This window comes from Scyliorhinus torazame, chromosome 1 (genome assembly GCF_047496885.1).
Source record: "Scyliorhinus torazame isolate Kashiwa2021f chromosome 1, sScyTor2.1, whole genome shotgun sequence".
Lineage (NCBI taxonomy): Eukaryota > Metazoa > Chordata > Chondrichthyes > Carcharhiniformes > Scyliorhinidae > Scyliorhinus > Scyliorhinus torazame.
Window position 1 is genome coordinate 94,946,433 of NC_092707.1, and position 23,308 is coordinate 94,969,740.

General features: G+C 44.5%; 1 protein-coding gene and 1 long non-coding RNA gene across 4 annotated transcripts in view; one reads left to right on the forward strand and one right to left on the reverse strand.

Moving 5' to 3' along the window:
- Window positions 1–401: 401 nt before the first annotated feature.
- Window positions 402–2,725, reverse strand: LOC140410291 (uncharacterized). Of its 2 annotated transcripts, none has more exons than XR_011940613.1 (3): window positions 2,594–2,725; window positions 2,338–2,486; window positions 402–2,223 (listed from the first exon to the last, which is right to left on the reverse strand). It is a non-coding gene; the product is annotated as an uncharacterized lncRNA (long non-coding RNA). The 2 variants fall into 2 exon arrangements; XR_011940612.1 differs by having other exon boundaries at window positions 2,333–2,486.
- Window positions 2,726–9,942: 7,217 nt separating this feature from the next.
- Window positions 9,943–23,308, forward strand: part of ppil2 (peptidylprolyl isomerase (cyclophilin)-like 2) — a 593,707-nt gene continuing 580,341 nt past the window's right edge. The window contains exons 1-3 of one of the 2 annotated variants that reach the window (XM_072498280.1): window positions 9,943–10,108; window positions 11,913–11,962; window positions 13,728–13,773. In XM_072498280.1, the coding sequence (XP_072354381.1) occupies window positions 10,077–10,108; window positions 11,913–11,962; window positions 13,728–13,773 (128 nt within the window). In that variant the 5' untranslated portion in view covers window positions 9,943–10,076. The remainder of the gene's footprint in view (window positions 10,109–11,912; window positions 11,963–13,727; window positions 13,774–23,308) is intronic. The other variant, XM_072498289.1, reaches the window with a different exon arrangement.

The following is a 23,308-nucleotide window of genomic DNA, read 5'->3' on the forward strand; positions in this document are numbered from 1 at the left end:
CAAATGCCAAGTTCGGAGCTGAAGCCACAATGCATGAGTGGGATTGAGGGAATTGAGTAAATTAATCCCAGGAGAATACTCAATGGTTAATTATTTGAATTAGATCTCATGCGGTCACTGATTTTCCATATTATTTTAATCTTGCCATTATTCATTAATTCATGTGTTCAAATTCCGCCTTTAATTATGAGGTAGGTTTGTCAGAAAAATACAGCCGTGCTCAAATACAGCCGTGCTACTCTTAGGAATCTAATCACTTATGTTTAAAACCGCTGAATCGTAAAGATATACCATAGCATTTTCCCCCCACGGGAGTGGGGACGGGGATGCTACTGATGTCCCTTCACCTACAGAGAGTAATGCAGTGTGTTCAGTAAGTGAATTCAAACCACACCATATAGTCAGAGCTTAAAGTCATTTTATTGGAAATGTGTATGCATGTCCAACACATTGATACCAATGTTGCATTCTCCAATGTATGTTCTAAGACACTGCAGCAATGTGCCGAGCTGTCAATCTGCCAGCCCCAATATAGATCATTCATTGTCACCCACGAATAATAATTACAGCCCTTTCCGCTCACCACAACAGAGTGATCACAGAATAGTTACTGACCACAGAACCCAGTCGGCAGCTCTGAGCTCATCCATCCAGAAGTAAATTACATTTCCTATCACTTATTCTACCTGATTCCTGACAGAGTCTCCTCGGCTCGCCAATCAGAGCTCCGGCCAATCTTCGCCTGGAGAAATTCTTCCGAACATTAGTATTAGCTTTCTTTACCCCAGGTTTGAATCAAAAGCCTTCTTGCTCTTGAAGTCACACCCCGAAGCAGTATCTCTAACTTCATTCCTTCGAATGCCGTGTGTACCTCCACAAAACCACCACACATGACACATTCTCTGATCATTCACAGAATGCTAAATAAGGTCCCAAGCTTTAAGATGTCCAAAACACTTCATATTAAGCCATTTACAAAAATGTACGAATCGTCTTCGAGATATTTTTTCATCCCTGACATAGGGCAACTGCCGCCTCTACTAAAGTCGTTTTACAAATCCTATTCCAAGTCTGTGACATCTTACGTTTTACTTCTATTTTATAAGGAACATTACAAACAATTTACTCGGAGATCTTATTGTACTAACACTTCATGGGCACCTTTGACATCCGATGTTTTACAGTAAGGAACATTACAATTTACTCGGAGATCTTATTGTACTAAAACTTCATGGGCACCTCTCGACTAAAACGTTCCACATGGATACGAGATTTCGACAACATAAAATACTTCCCACCTCCGGTTCACTTCACACTGATCAATTAAGAGACGCGTCTCCTATATACAGTTCAATCATTCTACAGACATTAAGACATTGCAGAAGGATGAAAAATAGCCCTTAAAAAAATGATTCAATATGAAAACACTTGTATATACTTATTAAAAGATTCTTATGAACTCACTCAATACCACAACAATGTGATCACAGCGAATTGGCGGAGAACTACAAACTTCACTATGAAGTCTGAGGACCCAGAGAGGTAACGGAACGTCAGGGGATCCATGGACTTTCTATTTCATCTTCACCAAATTAATCTTTGAATATTTATACTTTTGCTGCGATCTCGCTGCTGAATAAAGTGCTCGGAAAATGGATAAAGATTTCTGCAAAATGCACAAACTGTTCATCAGCGCAAACCACTACTTATCCCATCCACACTGCAACAGGGATGCTTATGGAGATGTCTCCTACATAATATCACCGTTATTGCAACTACTACACATATTCACTGAATATATAGATATATCATGGAGTAACTCTACAAATACTGTAGAACATGGGTCATGAACAATGACATCAAACATTTAAGGATTAGGAATAATCCTCTAATAAACCTTCAATGTGAAGGTATCAATGACTCTGCTTCCATTCCGGAATACTGTCTTACACCAGAGTAAACCTCCAGTAATCTTGTTGTGAAACTGTCACTTCCTGAGTTCCAGAAGATGTCCAAACGTTTCAGCGCCATTCGAGATGGGGTGTGGGTTTGCTGGCCTGCACCGCTTGCTTAACCGGCTCTGGCAGGGCGGAAAGTGCGGTGGGCCTCTGCCGGATTGGAAGTTCTGTTCAAAATGGTTGACGATTTCCCTCTGAATCTGCATGTCAGTGCTATGCCTATCGGGACCCCGGATATTCTGGTCTGGAGTCACTGGGAGATGAGCTAAAATACAAGAGGGAGGGGGAAATCATACGTTAGAGAAAGCTGATTTAGGTACAAGAAACTGATTTTTAATTGTACTTTTCACTACTGTGTATAAAGAACTCGGTACCTCACCAGTGAACTGTTGTTGACGAATGTTTCGGGTTAATAATGCCCTCTCATTGCCAGCACGGGGATGTCTCAAAGTTTGAATTTGTGCGTATCTTGAAGAGCTATCCAGCCCAGTCCAATCACTGCAGCTGCAGTATCAACGTTTTTAACATCTGAAAAATAGCAAGTACGTATTTTGGCATCGTGCAGAATCATTGACTGAATACAATTATTTATATAATGCATTTTCAATGCCAGCCTCTTATAAATGCAAACTTACCTTATACTGTGTTTTAGCTGGGTGATGTTCTCTCGCCTTGTAAGTTAACACGATTGAAGCAGCTTCTCAATGCTGCGGCGCTTGGCCACACACCCCTGTACTTATAGCCCCGAGTGGAGAGGGAGAAGCGTGAGTGCGGATTTCTTTGCGTTTCCCACAGTCAACAGCCAATCGCCGCTGTCAGAGGAACAATTGCCAAAGCGTTTCTTTCTGAATGAAGAATTATCTACACTGTTTGACGTTTTGTTGGGGCCGAGTCTCGGGAGACCATCTGGAGGGTTGGGTTGAGCCAACAATCCCGAGGCAGCGGGGCTCGTGTGAGGTCATGAGAAGGGCGAGGGGTGTGAAAGAGCAGCTCGTCAGTGTCACTATGCACACAGGGAGTGAAAGTTATACATTTGTCTAATCTTCAGCATCTGGCGCCGAAAATGAATCAAGCAATTGTACTGTTTTTTTAAAACGTAAAGCTTTCTCACTGAATCAAGTTCCCTAAAGTTGTCGGCAGTTCTTTTATATGAATGGCTTGTGTGTGAATGGTTTTAATATCCAGTGGATTATCAAAGGATACAATTTGATGTTAGAAGTACACGGAAGAAAGGGCCGTTAGCATCTGGATTGAGGGCAGACTAATATTTGGATTCAGAACTGGGAAAATGAGAATGAGATGATCCTATTGGGAGTCTGATTCCAACAGGGGGAGCACCAGCAAACAGAAATATGAATCGCTTTTGAAACAGGCAGTATAGTGGCCTATAAATAGATTTAGAAAATAGCTGGAACAAGGTTAAAAAGCACAAGAGATAAAAATAAACACCAAGCGCAGTTCAGAAAACCGACACTCCATCCGCCAGTTTGAAAATGTATCTCCACATTTGCGTTCAATTGAGAGCAGAATCATATTTTTTTTGAAGCACTGGATCTCCCGTATAGGCAAGACTGGAGTTCACATGCGAGGTGTAGCTTGTACTTCGTGTGGAAATGGAGTAAAACACTGCTGGAAATCTGAAATAAACACAGAAAATGCTGGAAATACTCAGGAGGTCTGGCAGCATCTGTGGAGAGAGAAACAGAGTTAAGGTCAGGTTGTTGACCTTGAATCAGTTCTGGAAAAAGTTAGAAATGTAACATGTTTGCAACACACTCCCCCAGCTCTACAGCCACATCAGTTAGTTTCTTGCCTGTGATTGATCGCCTTCTCTAGCCATATTGCTGCCCAGGTTCCTTGCAAGATGACATGCGATAGATATGAACAGGAATGAGTGACAATGACAAGTATTAAAACAACAGTTTAAACAACAATTTTATTGAATAATAATTATAATAATATGACAATTATAATTGATAATATATAAAAATAATATAAAAGAAATATATATATGAAAAGGAAGAAAAACCCATTTACTGACGAAAAAGCACTTTGTATATAAAGGATAAAAAGACAGACAGATGTTTGTTCAAACACAAACAATAACCCCCAATTTTGTCTGTTCCATGACAGTGCCCCCAAAATTGGTACACACATTACCATCCCCTCAGTACATACATTACCAAGTCACAAAGTAACCCCAAATGGGTGGGCACAATGCTCAGCCACTCCATTTCTGGCCCTTCCTCACAGAGGCTGTTTAGCACAGGGCTAAATCGCTGGCTTTGAAAGCAGACCAAGGCAGGCCAGCAGTACAGTTCAATTCCCGTAACAGCATCCCCGAACAGGCGCCGGAATGTGGCGACTAGGGGCTTTTCACAGTAACTTCATTTGAAGCCAACTTGTGACAATAAGCGATTTTCAATTCATTTCATCGTCTGTGGTTGACTTTTCTACCTGGCTGCAGCCCTGAGTCTCTGAAAAATGCCTCTTTAAACTGAATTTTTGGCTTCATTCCAGTGTCTGGAAGCCTGCTGCACAGCCTTTCTCAAAATAAATCTCAGCTCTTATCAGTTCTTCTCACAGAGGCCACAATGTGAAGCAGACTTTACAATATTCCAGGTTGTTTACGTCGGCGTTGATGGTTTCTTTTTATCTGTCACCAACCAGTTGTTATGTCCATCAATTAAACTTCATCTTTTGATGCTTCCGGGGACCACACCTGGTAAGATTACTCGGCAACTCGATCTGCAGTCCACGGGTCACAGAATGCAGCAGGACAAATAAAAGAACGTATTTTAATATTCCATCTTGAGAAAGTGAAAAACAAAAACTTAGCATGAGCAATAGCTGTGTGGGCCCGTACAAAGACAAAACAAGATCTAAAGAAACGCGTCACTATTGATTATTATTGATTAATTAATCAAAACACAATCATGGCTAGGTTAAGATCAGTCTTTCAAGTAAGAAATTACAAAATAACTTTAAACATTAAAAATCAAGGCAGAGAAGAGATAAAATGCAAAATATAAAATTGAAAAATGTTGTGGCTGCAGGCCTCAGGCCTACAGACTGAAGTTATTGTTTTCAATCCCTGGGCCAAACTCCTCATTCATTTCCTGTCAATTTCATCACTCTCCCTGGCAACAGGTTGAGATTAAATCCATCTACTCACAACCTTACTGCCATATTTCACCCAAAGATGAGCTGTGACCATGCATTCTTGCCATTGTTAAGACCATCTATTTCCACAGCCATAACATTGTCTGACTTTGCCCCAGCTCAGCTCATCTGGTATGGAAACCCTTATTCATGCTTTTGTTAACTTCAGGCTTGACTATTCCAATGTACTCCTGACTGGTCTCCCACATTCTCCCCTCTATAAGCTTGAGGGGATTCAAAACATCCTGCCTGTATCTTAAATCAAAATCCTGTTGCTATCACAACTGTGCTGACTGACTTACATTGGCTCCCAATCAAGGGAAGTTTTGATTTTAAAATTTAAAATGCTGTTTTCAAAGTGCTCAATGACTTTGCACCACCCAATCGTTATGATCTCTTCCAGCTCCACAGTCCTCTGTGAAACCTTCACTCATCTAATTCTGGTCTCTTGAGCATTCCACTGTCATGTGAGAATACCTTTAAGAAATGGGTGTTTATAAATGGGTGCGTATATAAATATCTGTAGTGAGAGTACCTTTAAGAAATGGGTGTTTACTACTGCAGTGATGTCAGAGAGTGGGTGGAGTTGGGCTGCCTGTCAGCTTTTTACTTTCGTTTTAGGCTGTTTGCTGCATTTTAATTTCGTGTTCAGTTTTGGAGTTGATGCCAGACAGAGCAGGTATACTGTTGATCTCTCTGCCATGAAAAGACTGTCTCTTGATCATTTGGTGAATTCAGAATGATAAATGTTCTGAGTAGTGATTTTAACCTAACGTGCTTCTGTTAAAGGTTATGTTTTTGTAAGTCTTCTGGACGTTAAAAGGACAGCGTAGGCATTACTTAGTGTTGTATTCTTTGGGGGTTGTATTTGAATTAATGGTTGCTGAGATGTTCACTGTATGTTTTAAAAAGGTTAACTTGAGTTCATAGAATAAACATTGTTTTGCTTTTAAAAAATACTTTTCCATTTCTGCTGTACCACACCTGTAGAGTGGGCTGTGTGCTCCCCATACCACAATCTATTAAAAGTTGTAGGCCAGGTGACGTCCATGATACACTTTGGAGTTCTCTAAACCCTGGCCTATAACAAATTCGGGACTCAAGGGAGATAAAAATCTATCTATTGGATTGGCTTAGTGAACTTAAAGACAGGGAGGGGTGAGCATATTATGGTTGCTTTTCAGGTGTTGTATTCTAGTTTAAATGGGGAGTGTGTTGTGGACAATGCCTCTTTCAGAGGCTCTGAAGTTTTTGGGGGTGGAGACGATCACACACAGTACTTTACGGACAGAGACTAAAAGCAGACTGTTAGATTTGGAAAAAAACATTGCAGTTAACATTACCTGACAAAATGTAAAAAGATGAGGTAATTATGGCGGTGGCTAAGCATTTAAAGTTGCCTGAGATACAGTTTGACTCATTGGAAATGGCAAAAATTCAGTTACATATTAAACAAATGGAACATGAGAATGAATTAAAGCAGCTTGAATACGAAAGTGAGGAAAAAGAAAGAGAGAGAGAGAGAGCGGAAAAAGAAAGAGATAGAGCAGAAAGAAAAAGAGAGAGAGAGAGGAAAAAGAAAAGGAGAGAGAAGAAAGGAGAAAAGAAAGAATAGCCCTAGCAGAACAAAAAGAAAGAGAAAGGGAGATGCAGATCAGGGAAAAAGATAAAAAGAGAGAGTTTGAACTTCAGAAAATGGCCATGAAACATGACAGTCAATTAAAATTGGCAGATGTAAAGGGAAACGTACAGTTGGATATTGTGATGAGGATAGTGAGAAAGAGCATCAAAGTCGAAGGCTTGGTGGGGATCTATTTAAATATGTCCAAGCATTGCCAAGAAGCATTTGATGAGAAGAAGGTGGAAGCCTTTTTCACTTCATTTGAGAAGGTAGCTAAACAAATGAAATGGCCACATGACATGTGGGTATTACTGATTCAAACAAAGCTGATAGGTAGGGCTAGTGAAGTGTTTGCATCACTATCGGAGGACGTATCTGGGACATATGAGGAGGTGAAAAAATCCACCTTAGGTGCATATGAACTAGTGCCTGAAGCCTACAAAGGTTTAGAAATTTAAGGAAAGAATTTGGTCAAACATACATGGAGTTTGAAAGGCTCAAATAATGTAATTTTGATAGGTGGATAAGGGCTTTGAAAATAGACCAAACCTATGAAGCTCTCAGAGAAATTATATTTTTGGAGGAGTTTAAAAATTCAATTCCTGATGTAGTGAGAACTCATGTGGAAGAACAGAGGGTTAAAACTACGAGATTAGCAGCAGAAATGGGAGATCATTATGAATTAGTTCATAAATCAAAGCTTGGTTTCCAACATCAGTTTCAGCCTGTGAGGGATAGAAACTGGGGACCATGAGAAATACTCAAGTGGTAAAGGTAAAGGTGATCTGATGGGCGATAATAAGGAGTGTATCTCAGATTAAAAAAGAAATCCAGGAGGTGGAAAAGAAGTGAAAAATTTCAAATGTTTTCACTGTAATAAACTAGGCCATGTAAAGTCACAGTGTTGGTAGTTGAAGAAAAGCACTGGGAAGGCTGATGTGGTAAAACAGGATAAGACAGTGGGGTTTGTTAAAGTGGTAAAGGAAAGCCCAAGTGAAGCGAAGGAGGTGCAAAAGATTGTACAGCCTGATCAAGAGGTGATAAGGCTGGTGCCAGAAGGTGCCAGATCTCTTTAAAGAATTTACTTGTGTGGGTAAAGTTTACTCATGTGTATCAGGAGGAGCAGGTAAAGAAGTCACAATTTTAAGAGATACGGGAGCTAGTCAATCTTTCATGGTAAGAGATGAGGAGTTATGTAGTCTGGGAAGAATATTGCCAGAAAAGGTGATAATATGTGGAATTCAGGGTGAGAGGAGTAGTGTTCAATTATATAAGGTAAGGTTGGAAAGTCCAGTGAAGTGTGGTGAAGTGGTAGTAGGAGTAATAGAGAAACTATCTTGTCCAGGAATACAGTTTATCTTGGGGTAATGATATAGCTGGATCGCAGGTGGGAGTGATGCCTACTGTGGTTGATAAGCCAGTGGAAAATCAGACAACTGAAGTGTTGAAGGACGAATATCCTGGGATTTTTCCGGATTGTGTAGTAACAAGGTCGCAAAGTCACAGGCTAAGACAAGAGGAGAAATCAAAGAGTGAAGATGAAGTTGAAGCGCAATTATCAGAAACGATTTTTGATCAATGGTTGAAAAAGAACAAGAACAGGCGGAGGATGAGGCGGATATTTAAAGTTCAGGAAAATTGACGGAGTTACAACAGAAAGATGTAGAAATAAAACGGATGTATCAGAAAGCATACACGGAAGAGGAATCTGAGTGTATACCAGAGTGTTATTACCGTAAAAGTGATGTCTTGATGAGAAAATGGAAACCTTTACATATGCAGACGGATGAAAAGTGGGCAGAAGTTCATCAAGTAGTATTGCCGGTAGGGTACAGAAAGGAGGTGTTGCGAGTTGCACATGAGGTACCACTGGGAGGTCATTTGGGAATAAGGAAAACTCAAGCTAAAATCCCAAAACATTTTTATTGGCCTGGACTACAAAAAGATGTAGTTAAATTTTGCCAATCATGTCACACATGTCAAGTGATAGGGAAACCTCAAGCAGTGATAAAACCAGCGCCGTTAATACCCATTCCAGCATTTGAGGAACCTTTTACAAGGGTTCTAATTGATTGCATAGGACTGCTTCCTAAAACAAAAAGTGGGAATCAGTATCTTTTGACTATAATGGATGTGTCTACTCAGTTTCCAGAGGCCATTCCAGTACGTAATATTACAGTGACTATCGAACTTGCCCAGGATGGTCTGAAACTTTTTCTTGTCCTGGCCTTCGGTGAAGTTAAATGAGTTGAAGAGTTTGATGGCTTGATCACCCGCTGTTGAGAGGAGAAGCGCGATCTTCCTTGCATTAGACGCACCCACGAGGTCTGAAGATTCAATGTACTTTTGCTTGAATGTCCGCCAGTTGGCACTGAGATTGTCGGAGGTCCTGAGCTGGTGAGGAGCCTGAATCTTCTCCATGGTGCCGGGATACATTCACTGGTTGTCACGGAACAGACTGAGGTAAACCACCTAGATTAAGCAGTCTCCTGGTAGCAAGATGTGTTATGTACTCTGGGATAACACAGGCTGCAACTGGATGCAGCTTTAACCAAAAGATACTCCAGACCTTGAAGTTAATTCAATCTGATTTATTGAACCAGTAGCACAGTTCTCTATGAGTTCGACTCTCTGCTAACCTAAGTGTGGTTACACTGCCCGACTGACTGAACCAGACTAGCTCTTAGCCACGTACTGGAGGTGTGATCCTGTAGCTACACCCTGACTCACTCTGTAGATATTCATCAGTGGAAAGAGGCACTCTGCCTCCTGCCTTTTATGTGTGAGTGCCTCCTGCCTTTTATGGTGAGATACCACCCCTGAGTGTCGTGCCTGCTCATTGGTCATGTCCTGTTCTCTGTGTTCATTAGCTGCCTGTCTGTATATCATTATCTGCATGTCTGCATATCATGACAAGCTTCTCTTTATGTAAAGTACAAACATATCTTGATAATGGTGAAATAAATTCACAGTTCATTTTTCCTACACGCAGTCAAAACCAGATCGCTGAACATAAATTTAAACCTTACTGCACTTGTCCATGCAAAACAATCGGACAGATAATGACTGTAATTTGCGAAACAATAACAGCCCTGAGTACCGGATCCCTCCTTTCAGCATTTCCGAAAGATATCTTTGTAACTGTAAACAAGCCCAATCTAAGTCGTGAACACAGGGTGGAACTTTCCTCTCAACTCTCCGGGTCGATCGGCACTTTATAGCGGACGGACCGGTTGTCAGGAAGTGAGACAAGCGCGCTTCTGGTGCCAGGGAGGAGTTGTTTGGAGTTCGTTTTACGGCGTTTATTTGAGAAAGCGGCAAGTTATCCACACATCATGGGGAAGAGGCAGCATCAGAAAGATAAAATGTGAGCGGCAACTATCTGTGAGCTTTCGTTTTTTCTGCAGCTGGGAGGCCGGGGCCCAGTTTTCCTTACCCTCCTGCCTGTGGTCTGTAACACTGAACTCCAATACAGAGTGCGGACCCACAGCTCACAACTGGTTCTCGAGGACAAACCCGACGGCAATTTGGATAAATTCCACTTTTTGAATTAAAAAAAAAATCTCGTCCTTGTTTTCAAATCCGTCCATGGCCTTGCCCTTCCCTAGTTCTGTATTTTCGTCCAGCCCCACAACGCTCTGTGATATCTGCACTTTAATTCTAGCCTCTTGTGCAACCCTGATTTTAATTCCTCCACCAGCGCCTGAGACATCAGTGGTCTGCATCCCGAGCTCTGGAATTACTTATCTACACTTTTAAGATGCCCTTTAAAACCTACCTATTTGACCCAGCACTTAGTCACCTGTCGTAATGCTTCCTTTGGCCCGTTAGTTGAAGTTGGTGCCTGAATAAGGCAGTGCAAAGCACTAAATTGTGAGCTGTTCTTGTTGCATGCAGTTTCTTAATGCAGTGGCTATTGCAAAGTTACTTCTTCCTTCTAGTGCCACCCTGTCTTGTCCTGAAAGTGGTAATTCTTTCTTATTGCAGCACCACATTTGCATGGCCATTATTTAGGTGATCCTGTAGGAGTTCAGAAGGTTTATTTTTGGAGTACTAAAATATAATGTTTCATTGTCAGAAACACCATGTGAGGGACTGAAAAGGCCATTAATCTCAAGCAACTACAAATGAGGATCATGTTGTTCCACAGATGAGATACCTACTTAAATTTACCAATAACCATTGCTATTATTCCATGCAATACAATAGAAGAAGAATTTAGGGGCTTGCATCTTGGCAAGTGTCCATTTCAATAGCAACAACCAGTTCTTAATTAGCCTCCAGTGATGGAAAGTGGGTTTCTTTCATTGTAAGCTACAATTTAATAATAATCTTTATTGTCACAAGTAGGCTTACATTAACACTGCAATGTGAAGTTACTGTGAAAAGCCACTAGTTGCTACGTTCTGGCCGTGTTCGGGTATATGGAGGGAGAATTCGGAATGACCAAGTTACCTAACAGCACACCTTTTGGGACTTGTGGGAGGAAACTGGAGCACCCGGAGGAAACCCATGAAGACACTGGGAGAATATGCAGACTCCACACAGACAGTGACCCAAGCCAAGAATTGAACCTTGGACCCTGGTGCTGTGAAGCAACAATGCTAACCACTGTGCTACTGGTTTACACTGACATTGCATAAAAACTATGGTATTCTGTCTACAAATGTAAAATCTTAAGTGATGCACAGAGGAGAGTTTGCCTGACACCTCATTATCAAAGATTGTTGTATAGTATAAGACCAGTAAAGACTGCAATGTGTTTATCCAACTCCCAAATTAGTCACTATTGGATTTAAATTTCACAAGCTTTGCTTTGGAACTGGGGCATTGACCACGAGAACAGGACAGATCCTGTCCTGAAGGGGGTCTAAGGTGTTTTGTTGAGGAATAGTGAAGAAATGACCTTGCATCAAACCTGCGCACATCTTGTCCCCTTGGCTCAGGTCAGTTCATATTTTCCCCTCCTTTCCTGAAGGTGCTTGTTTTTATTGGGAGCACTTATGTGAGGGAATCAAATTTAGTACATCAGAAATGTATTTTTAACATTGTTTAAAGCTGTCTATATGTGTGTGCATTTGATTGAGTGACTTGTACTAGCGCATACTTAAATTGTAACTTCTCTTTCTGCTGTTTGTCATGTTGTACTGACCTTTACTTTTCTTTTGCAGGTACATCACCTGTACAGAATATACCAATTTCTATGGTGGCAAGAAAACAGGTAAGCAGGATTTGAACTGTACTCTAGTAGCAGGGTATTGTGATTTGTGTTGGTGTCATATTTATCGACCGTATAGATTGTATTTTCAGTTTCTGTTGAGGCACACTGTGCTTTTTAAATACCTATTTGATATTAATTGATATAATAATAATAATTGCATGATTGGTATGCTTGTGCAGCTGCCTCTTTAGTTAATGATCATTGAATAGCTGAATAAAATATTAGTGACTCCAGCAGTGTGCACAGATTCTTGTGCATGGACCTATGATGGAAAGGTCCTTCAATGAATGACCATTGAAGGGCCTCATATTGTGCTGTCATTCAGTGAATACTGCACTGAATTCTCGAGAAACACTTCATACACCATTGTCTTCAAACTCCACTTGCAGTACTTCTCGCCACACCAGGAATTGGTTGTCTAAGTCACATGCTTCGTGTTGGTGGATTTTGTGTTCTAATCAGCGTCCCACCAAACCAGACAGAAATCTGTAAGCTTTGATGTTTACCACCGTCTGTTGATTACTAATGCCTTGTGTTGGAAATGCTTGGTAAGCTCATATTTCCTGAAGACATCAATATTCCATCACTGTTGATCATATGTTAGATTGGGGTGAAAACAGGCGTGACTCATACAATCCAACAGGACAGGAGAAGGCCATTCGATCTCTTGTGCCCGTGCTCACTCTTTGCAAGAATCATGCAATTAGACTTATTTCCATCACCTGAGGTTTGGGATCTGTGATGACAAGGTTGAAACTGATTAAAAAGAAGATTGCAGTATATTTATAACTCATTTGCTTTTAGAAAAATAAATGCTCCTATCTCTGGAGAGGATTTTGACCATTTTGATGGTTGGTCTAGCATAGTTGGTCTAGCAATGCTGAATGTTGAGCGTGACTGACATTGGTTCCTGGTTAGGTAATGCCACAATTTTAAAATGTTTATCCTCTTTTGCAAATCCTTCCATGGTCTTGCCCCTCCTTATCTCTGTAACCTGAAACCCCCCAACCCATGAAGATATCAGTCCTCCTCTAATTCTGGACTCTAGCATTTTCAGTTTTAATCACTGCACTATTGGTATCCGTGAATTGCCTAGGACCTAAGCCCTGTATTTTGTTCCCTTGACCTCTTTGCTGCTCTACTTGACTTCTCTTTTTTAAGTCACTCATTGAAACTTATATTTTTGACCAAGAGTTTTGTTATCTACCCTAATTTATTTTTATGTAATTCATGTCATATTTTGTTTCATCATGCTCTTGGCGGATAGTGGTTAGCACTGCTGCCTCACAGCTCCAGGGACCTGGGTTCAATTCTGGCCTTGGGTGATGGTCTGTGCACTTTCTCCCCGTTTCTGCATGTGTTTCCACCTGGTGCTCTGGTTTCCTCCCACAGTCCAAAGATGTGCAGGTTAGGTGGGTTGGCCACGGTAAATTGCTTCTTAGTGTCCAAAACAATTTCGTGGGGTCACTGGATTACGGGGATAGGGTGAAGGCATGGTCTTAAGTAGGGTGCTCTTTCAAGGACAGGTGTAAACTTGATGGGCCGAATAGCCTCCTTCTGCACTGTAAATTCTATGACTCTTGTGAAATGTCTTCGGGCATAATATGTTAAAAATGCTACATAAATACAAAGTTGTTGTTGACCACGCTGATAGGCTGGCAGGTGTGTTCCAATCCCCATTTATCCATACATTCCGATCTTACATTTAATATGTAAGATAGTTTCTTTCAAGAAAATAATTATTATCATTTGTTCCCTCCTGCAGTTATCCCACAGGCAAACTTCCGCCGCTTGCCCTTTGATCACTGCAGGTAAGGCCTCCTTGTTGCTACTGTACTCTACTGTAGTTCTGATTGATTGTGCTTCTGAAAATACATTACAATGAAAATGCAATGCAATTCAACTGTAGATTGCATTGGAGCTGTGAGATTAGAACAGGTGAATCAATGTGAATCTTTTCACCGCTTATGCAATGACTCCTTTCTTGAAGTCCGACGTACGTTTTTCAGAGTTTTCTTTTGTGAGGATGCGATGGCCTTTTGGCTTCTTCCCTACCCATCTTTCCCAAGTGCCCATTCCATCCTGCTAATATATTGTAATTCCCTTAGAAACTAAAAGAAAATGAGAAAAGAAACACCTGTACCTTTTTAAGCTGCTCTCAGGAATGTTCAGATGTTCTTGGCTTAACTCTTTTCTAAAAAAATATTTTTATTAAGGTATTAGAAAATGTTAATTATAATAACATTAACAATGACATCAACATGGTATAATAAACATTTCCTCCCCCATCCCAATTTTCATACACCCCAACCATAAAACAACAATCCAGCCCCTCCCCCACCTTGTATCCTAGCCATTGTTGGGGTCTGGTCTGGGATCATAATAATTCCCTTCACCTGCTGACATTTTAATTTTCCCCGAGAAAGTCGACAAACGGCTGCCACCTCCGGGTGAACCTGACTGTTGACCCTCTTAAGGCAAACTTTATCTTCTCGAGACTGAGAAACCCAGCCATGTCACTAACCCAGGTCTCTACACTCGGGGGCTTTGAGTCCCTCCACATTAACAAGATCCGTCTCCGGGCTACCAGGGAGGCAAAGGCCAAGACGTCAGCCTCTTTCGCCCCCTGAACTCCCGGCTCTTCCGACACTCCAAAGATCGCTACCTCCGGACTCGGCCCCACCTGTGTTTTTAGTACCGTGGACATTGCCTTAGCAAAACCCTGCCAAAACCCTCTAAGCTTCGGGCATGCCCAAAACATGTGGACATGATTTGCTGGGCTTCCCACGCACCTCGCACACCTGTCCTCTACCCCAAAAAATTTACTCATCCATGCCACTGTAATATGCGCCCGGTGGACTACCTTAAATTGTATCAGGCTAAGCCTGGCACATGATGAGGAGGTATTAACCCTACTTAGGGCATCTGCCCATAGACCTGCCTCTATCTCTTCTCCCAGCTCGTCCTCCCACTTGCCCCTAAGCTCCTCCACCGGAGTTTCCTCCGCCTCCGAAAGCTCCGAAATATCTGAAACCTTCCCCTCTCCCACCCAGGTACTGGAGACTACTCTATCTTGTATCCCCCGTGGCGGCAGCAGGGGAAAGGCCAGAACCTGCTTTCTCAGGAAGTCTTGCACCTGCAAATACCTAAGCCCGTTCCCTGCTGGCAATTCCAATTTATCCTCCAAGGCTTTCAAGCTGGGGAAGCTCCCATCTATAAATAGATCCCCCATCCTTCTAATTCCTGCCCTTTGCCATCTCTGGAACCCACCATCTAACCTGCCCGGTACAAACTGATGATTATTATAAATCGGGGTCCATACCGATGCTCCCTCCACTCTCTTAAAACTCCTCCATATCCCCAGATTCTCAGAGCCGCCACCACCACCGGACGTTTGGAGTATCGGGCCGGCGAGAATGGAAGAGGTGCCGTTATCAGTGCTCCCAAACTGGTGTCTTTGCATGACGCCGCCTCCATTCGCTCCCACATTGACCCCTCCCCCACTTCCTAATCATGGCTATATTAGCCGCCTAGTAGTAATTGCAGAGGTTCAGCAGCGCCAACCCACCCTCTCGCCGACTGCGCTCCAGCAACACTTTCTTCACTCGCGGGGTTTTACCCGCCCACACAAAGCCCGAAATAACCTTATTCACCCGCTTGAAAAAGGCCTTTTGGATGAAGATGGGAAGGCACTGAAAGACAAACAGAAATCTGGTGAGGACCATCATTTTCACGGTCTACCCTCCCCGCCGGTGATAGCGGGAGCATGTCCCATCTCTTACAGTCCCCTTCCATTTGTTCTACCAGCTGGAATAGGTTTAACTTGTGCAGTGCCTCCCATTCCCAGGCCACCTGGATTCCCAGATACCAAAAGCTCTTTCCTACCATTCTAAGCGGCAGCGCTCCCAGTCTCTTCTCCTGTCCTATTCACTGTATTGAGTATTATTGTTCAAGGGGTAATGGTAAGCTATTTTCTGGTGTGATGTTAAAGATTTTAACACTGCGTTAGTAAATTTATTTTCATGTATCGTATCCCTATTTCTTTGTGTAATCACTCCTGGAGCGAAGAATCCTTTCCTCACAGTGTTACAAAATTAGTATCCTAGCCATTGTTGGGGTCTGGTCTGGGATCATCATAATTCCAGTAAAACTATAACCTTGACTGCTCGGGATGGATTATAATCATATGTTTGTCACCTCCTGTATAAGAAGATTATATATTCTCTCATTCAAATTTGAATCTCTGTTGCCATGATTTTCTATGATAATTGCATATGGGAGCTGACATCAGGTGCTGATGTCCGCTCCATATCTCTAAACTAATTTAATTCCTAAACTTTTTCCTGAATTCTTTGAGTCAACAAGAGTGTTTCCAGCATATCTCATCATGGGAGCTTCAACCACAAGCCGCTTGTTTCCATGTTAAAACATTGCCCCTCAATATATGTGCTGCAGTCGACTTCCGGTGGCGGCCATGGAGGAGGAGGTCGCGTATTTGGTAGCTCCCGCTCGTGATGGAACTTTTGGACCTTTCTTCCCGACTTTTTCGGAATTTTATTGGAAAAATCAGTGGTGGGTGAGACAGTGGCGAGGAATCCCCCACCAGTATATGGAGACGTGGACCAGAAGTGGTCTTATAAGAAGAAGTGGCCGAGCAAAGAAGGCATGTGCAGAACCTACAGCACAGGAAAACATGGCGGAGGTGCAGGATCCTGGCTTGGCGGCTCAGTGGTCAACGATACATTTGGTGAAATTCATTCAGGAGAGTTTTGCCAAGCAAAAAAAGGAAGGTTTAGACCCGATCAAGGTATCGATCGATCGGGTAGAACAGAGACTAGAAGCCCACGGACTTCAGAAGGTGATTCAGAAGGTGGTCGAGCACGAGGACCAGCTAACCGCGCTGGAGGCAGAGGTGGGGCTGATGAGAGACCACCAGAAAAGGCTGCAGGAGAAGGTGGAGGACCTGGAGAATAGGTTCCGGAGACAGAACTTGAGGATTGTCGGCCTCCCGGAGGGCAGCGAGGGATCAGGCGCAAGGTCATATGTGGCGAGTATGCTTGAAAGGTTAATGGGTGATGGGGCGTTTGTCGACCCTTGGAAGTGGATAGAGCGCTTGCGGGGAAACCGCGTGTGAATGAGCTGCCAAGGGCTATGGTGGTGCGAATGCACTGGTTCCTGGATAAGGAACAGATTTTGAGGTGGGCCAAGCAGACATGGAGCTGCAAGTGAGAAAACAGCGAGCTGCGCATCTACCAGTACCTGGGTGCGGAACTGGCCAAAACAAGAGCGGGATTTAATAGAGTAAAATCGTCCCTCTTCAAGAAAGGGGTGAAGTTTGAAATGCTACATTCAGCTCATTTGTGGGTCACCTATGAGGGCCAGGAGCATTATTTTGGATCGCCTGACGAGGCAATGGACATTATTAGAGATAAAAGGCTGGCAGGTGACTGAAGACACTGAACTCTGGAGGTGAGTAATGCTGTATCGATCCTGTAAAAGTTATTTTCGTTTTGAACTGTACATGGTGTGCTTTCTGTATCAATCTTTGGGCCGTTGCTCAGTTCTGTAAGTCAACTTGTGTTGCTGTGGGGGGATGGTGGGTGGATTCATTTTTTTTACGTGTGCTTGTTGGGGATTGTGCTGTTTTGAATATGTATGTTCGAGCGGCGGGCGGGTGGGGGGGGGGGGGGGGGGGCGGGGAAGAGAGAACACAATAGTGGGTGGCGCCATGGGCGGGGGCTACCAGGCTAGCTGGGTGGGCTAGCTCACGGAAACGCAGTGGGGTGCGAGCAGTGATAAGTTTGTTGATGGGGGTCGGTATTGTTGTGCTGTTAATAGTGGGGGGGGGGGGGGGGGGATTGCCCTGCTGACAGGGGAGGGTTTGCTGTTGGGAGACAAATGGGAAGTCGAGGACTGTGGGTACCCGAGGGTGGGCTTGCGGAGGTGCGGGACGCGAGCTGAAGGCTGGCCTAAGAAGGGTGATGGTTGATCGGGATGGGGGAGGGGAGGTGCGGCGTGATGGGCTGGATGCCTCCCAACCAGGCTGATCACATGCAACATAAGAGGGCTGAATGGGCCGGTTAAGAGGGCTTGCGTGTTCGCACATTTGAGGGGATTGAAGGCGGATGTGGCAATGCTACAGGCGACACACCCGAGGGTAACACCTGAGACCAGATTGAGAAATGGGTGGGTCGGGCAAGTATTTCACTCTGGGTTCGATTCTAAGACCAGGGGGCTGCGATCTTGATCAATAAACGGGTGTCATTTGAAACGGGGAATATAGTTACGGATGCGGGGGGTAGATATATCATGGTGAGCGGGAAGCTGGAGGATGTCAGTCGTGTTCGTGAGTATTTACGCACCAAACTGGGACAACGCGGAGTTTATGAGACGGGTGTTAGGGAAGATCCCGAACCTTGATTCGCATAAACTGATCATATTGGGGGGGGGGGACTTTAATACGGTCATTGATCCCTAAATGGTTTTATGGAACAGAAGGGGCGGGGGGGGGGGGGGACACCGATGGAGGTTCGGACGGCCAAGAGTGAAGGAGTTTTCTTTCTTTTCCCATGTCCACAAAGTATACTACCGGATTGATTTTTTAAAATCCTGAACAGGGCTTTACTGGCGTGGGTGGTTGATACCGAGTATTCGGCGCTTGCTGTGTCGGACCATGCCCCACATTGGGTGGATTTACGGGTGAGCAAGGAGGGTGGTCAGCGCCCGCAATGGAGATTGGACGTAGGACAGTTAGCGGAAGAGGGGGTGTGCAGGCGTGTGAGGGAGTCTATCCAGAACTATCTGGAAATAAATGACACTGGGGAAGTCTCGGCAGCACTGTTTTGGGAAGCGCTGAAGGCAGTGGTTAGTGGGGAGCTAATATCGATACGGGCCCATGGGGAGAATGGAGCGAGCAGAGAGAGATAGGTTGGTTGCGGTAATACTCCAGGTAGACAGGAGATATTCGGAGGCCCCAGAGGCAGGGTTATTAAGGGAGCGGCAGAAGCTACAGATGGAGTTTGGTCTGTTATCTACAGGTAGGCGGTGGAGCAGTTGAAGAATGCGAGGGGGGCAATATACAAGTACGGAGAGGAGGCCAGTAGGTTGCTTACAAACCAGCTAAGGAAGAGGGAGGCGGCCAGGGAGATAGGTAGAGTGAAGGACAGAGCTGGGAACACGATCTTGGACTCAGCGGGGTTGAACGGTGTGATTAAGGAGTTTTATAGTCTGCTATATGATTCGGAACCCCCAGCTGGGGTGGAGGGGATGAGGTAGTTTTTGGGAGAGTTGAAGTTTCCGAAGGTGGAGGAAGGGTTGGTGGCGGGGTTGGGAGCCCCGATCGATATTGAAGAAATAGCAGAGGGGCTGGAGGCCATGCAGTCAGGTAATGCCCTGGGACCAGACGGTTACCCAGTGGAATTTTACAAAAAGTTCTCTGAGATGTTGGACCCGCTGCTGGTAAGGGCATTTAATGAGGCAAGGGAGCGGGGCGTTCTTCCCCCAACAATGTCACAGGCCTCAATCTCACTGATCCTGAAGTGGGAGAAGGACCCAGAGCTATGTGGGTCATACAGGCCAATCTCCCTATTGAATGTCGATGCCAAATTGTTGGATAACATCTTGGCCTCAAGGATAGAAGATGTGTCCCGGAGGTGATGGGGGAAGACTAGACAGGGTTTGTTAAGGGCTGGCAGCTAACGGCCAATGTCAGAAGGCTCTTAAATGTGATCATGATGCCCTCGAGGGAAGGGAGGTGGAGGTAGAGGTCGCGATGGAAGCAGAAAAGGCCTTCAACCAGGTGGAGTGGAACTATTTGTGGGAGGTGTTAGGGCGGTTCGGGTTTGGTCGGGGCTTCATTGATTGGGTTCTACCGGTGGCGAGAGTACGAACGAATCGGCTGACGTTGGGCTATTTTAAACTGCACTGAGGGACAAGGCAAGGGTGTCCTGTTTGTTTTGGCCATAGAGCCATTGGTGATGACGCTAAGAGCATCAAGGGACTGGAAGGGGTTGGTCCGGGGAGGGGGTTGGGGGGGGGGGGGGGGCGGAGGGGGGGCGGGGGAGGTAGAATACAGGGTCTCGCTAAAAGCTGACTACCTGCTCCTGTATATCTCCGACTCGTTAGGGGGGGATGGGGGAGATTATGCGGATCTTAGGGGAATTTGGCCGGTTTCCGGGGTACAAATTGAATATGGGGGAAAAATTAGATGTTTGCGATCCAGGCAGGAGAGGAGACTGATGGAGCTGCCGTTCAGAGTGGTGGGAGGGAGCTTCCGCTACTTGGGAATCCAGGTGGCACAGGAATGGGAGCTGTTACATAGACTAAATTTGACCCGGCTAGTGGAACAAATGAAGGAGGACTTTCAAAGGTGGGACATGCTCCCGCTGTCACTGGCGGGGAGGGTACAGACTGTGAAAATGTCGGTCCTCCAAAGATTTCTGTTTGTTTTCCAGTGCCTTCCCATCTTTATCCCAAAGGTCTTTTTTAAGCGGGTAAATAAGGTGAAGCCCGGTGGTAGTGGCAGCCCTGAGAGTCTGGGGGCAGTGGAGGAAACTTATGAGTGTTGAAGGGAGCATCGGTCTGGGCTCCAATTTGTAATAATCATCGGTTTGTTCCGGGGAGGCTAGATGGGGGGTTTCAGAGATGGCAGAGAGCAGGGATCGAGAGGATGGGAGATTTATTCATAGATGGGAGCTTTCCCTGTTTGGAGGATTTAGAGGAGAAATTTGAATTGCTGGTAGGGAATGGGTTTAGATATCGGCAGACACAGATTTTTTGCGAAGGCAGGTTTCGACTTTTCCGCTCCTACCGCCGTGGCGGATATAGGACAGGATAGTTTCTAGAATGGGGTGGGAGAGGGGAAGGTCTATAAAGAACTCATGGTGTTGGAGGTAACTCAGGTAGAGGAGCTAAAGTGCAAATGGGAAGAGGAGCTGGGGGAGGGGGGGAGATAGAGGCGGGTCTGTGGGCGGATGCTTTGAGCAGAGTCAACACATCCTCAGCATGTGTCAGGCTCAGCCTGATACAATTCAAGGTCGTTCACCGGGCACACATGACGGTGGCCCGGATGAGCAAGTTTTTTGGGATAGAGGACAAGTATGTGAGATGTGCAGGAGGGCCAACAAACCATGTCCATATGTTCTGGGCCTGTCCGAAGCTTAGGGGATTCTGGCAGGGATTTGCAGAGGTCATGTCCACAGTGCTAAAAACAAGGGTGGCGCCGAGTCCGGAGGTGGCGATTTTTGTAGTACGAACAAAGAAATGTACAGCACAGGAACAGGCCCTTCGGCCCTCCAAGCCCGTGCCGACCATGCTGCCCGACTAAACTACAATCTTCTACACTTCCTGGGTCCGTATCCCTCTATTCCCATCCTATTCATGTATTTGTCAAGATGCCCCTTAAATGTCGCTATCGTCCCTGCTTCCACCACCTCCTCCGGTAGCGAGTTCCAGGCACCCACTACCCTCTGCGTAAAAAACTTGCCTTGTACCTCTACTCTAAACCTTGCCCCTCTCACCTTAAACCTTTGCCCCCTAGTAATTGACCCCTCTACCCCGGGGAAAAGCCTCTGACTATCCACTCTGTCTATGCCCCTCATAATTTTGTAGACCTCTATCAGGTCGCCCCTCAACCTCCTTCGTTCCAGTGAGAACAAACCGAGTTTATTCAACCGCTCCTCATAGCTAATGCCCTCCATACCAGGCAACATTCTGGTAAATCTCTTCTGCACCCTCTCTAAAGCCTCCACATCCTTCTGGTAGTGTGGCGAACAGAATTGAACACTATACTCCAAGTGTGGCCTAACTAAGGTTCTATACAGCTGCAACATGACTTGCCAATTCTTATACTCAATGCCCCAGCCAATGAAGGCAAGCATGCCGTATGCCTTCTTGACTACCTTCTCCACCTGTGTTGCCCCTTTCAGTGACCTGTGGACCTGTACTCCTAGATCTCTTTGACTTTCAATACTCTTGAGGGTTCTACCATTCACTGTATATTCCCTACCTGCATTGGACCTTCCAAAATGCATTACCTCACATTTGTCCGGATTAAACTCCATCTGCCATCTCTCCGCCCAAGATCCGGGAGTCCAGGGGGCGAGAGAGGCTGACGTTTTGACCTTTGCCTCCTTGGTAGCCCGGAGACGGATATTGCTAGCGTGGAGGGATTCGAAGCCCCAGAAATCAGAGATCTGGGTTAGCGACATGGCCGGGTTTCTCAGACTTGAGAAAATTACGTTTGCCGTAAGAGGGTCAATGTTGGGGTTCGTCTGGAGATGGCAGCCGCCCGTCAACTTCTTCGGGGAAAACTAAATGTTAGCAAAGGCAATAAGAAAAGGGCGGGGAGCTTAGTGGAGATGGTTTATGCACTATGCTTATATCTGTGTTGTTGTGCTGTTTACTGTTATTATTAGAAAATTATCAATACCTTAAAATGTTTTACAAAAAAGAAATATATGTGCTGCAGTCATGCACAAAGATGTATTTCTGTCTTTTTAACAAAGATGTTTTTAGCGAATTCAGAATCCATCTTTTTAGAGTGTTTCTAATTCCTGACTCCGATTTATGTTTAAACACTGAAATAAAAGATAGACAAATTGAGCCCAATTAGTTATTGCAGTTTATGATGTCAGCATGGCTTTGTTAGGGAGAGATAATGTCTAACAAATTTGACTGAACTTTTCACGATGGTGATTAGCTGTGTAGATGAGGGTAGTGCAAGTTGATGTAGTCGACATGCACTTCAGTAAGGCTTTTGACAAGGTCCCGCTTGGGAGACTGGTCAAGATGGTAAGAACCCATGGGATCCAGGGCAATCTGGCAAATTGGATCAAAATTGCAATAGTGGCAGGAGGCAGAGGGTGATGGTCGAAGGATGTTTCTGTGACTGGAAGCCTGTGTCCATTGGCGTTTCGCAGGGATTGGTGCTGGATCCCTTGCTATTTGTAATGCACATTAATGATCTAGACCTGAAAGTTTGCAGATGACACGAAAATTGGTAGTGTGGTAAATAGAAAGGAGGAAAGCCATAGATTACAGGACGATATAATTAGGCTGGTCAGATGGGCAGAATGGTGGCAAATGGAATTTAATCCTGAAAAGTGTGAGGTGGTGCATTTTAGGAGGACTAACCAGGCACGGGAATACACAATGAATGGTGAGATGCAAAGAAGTGCAGAGGACCAGAGGGACCTTGGGACACATTTTCAAAGATCCCTGAAGGCAGCAGGACAGGTAGATAAGGTGGTTAAGAACGCATATGAGATACTTGCCTTTATTAGTCGAGGCATAGAATATAACAGCAGGAAGGTTATGCTGGAGCTGTATACAATGCTGGTCAGGCCA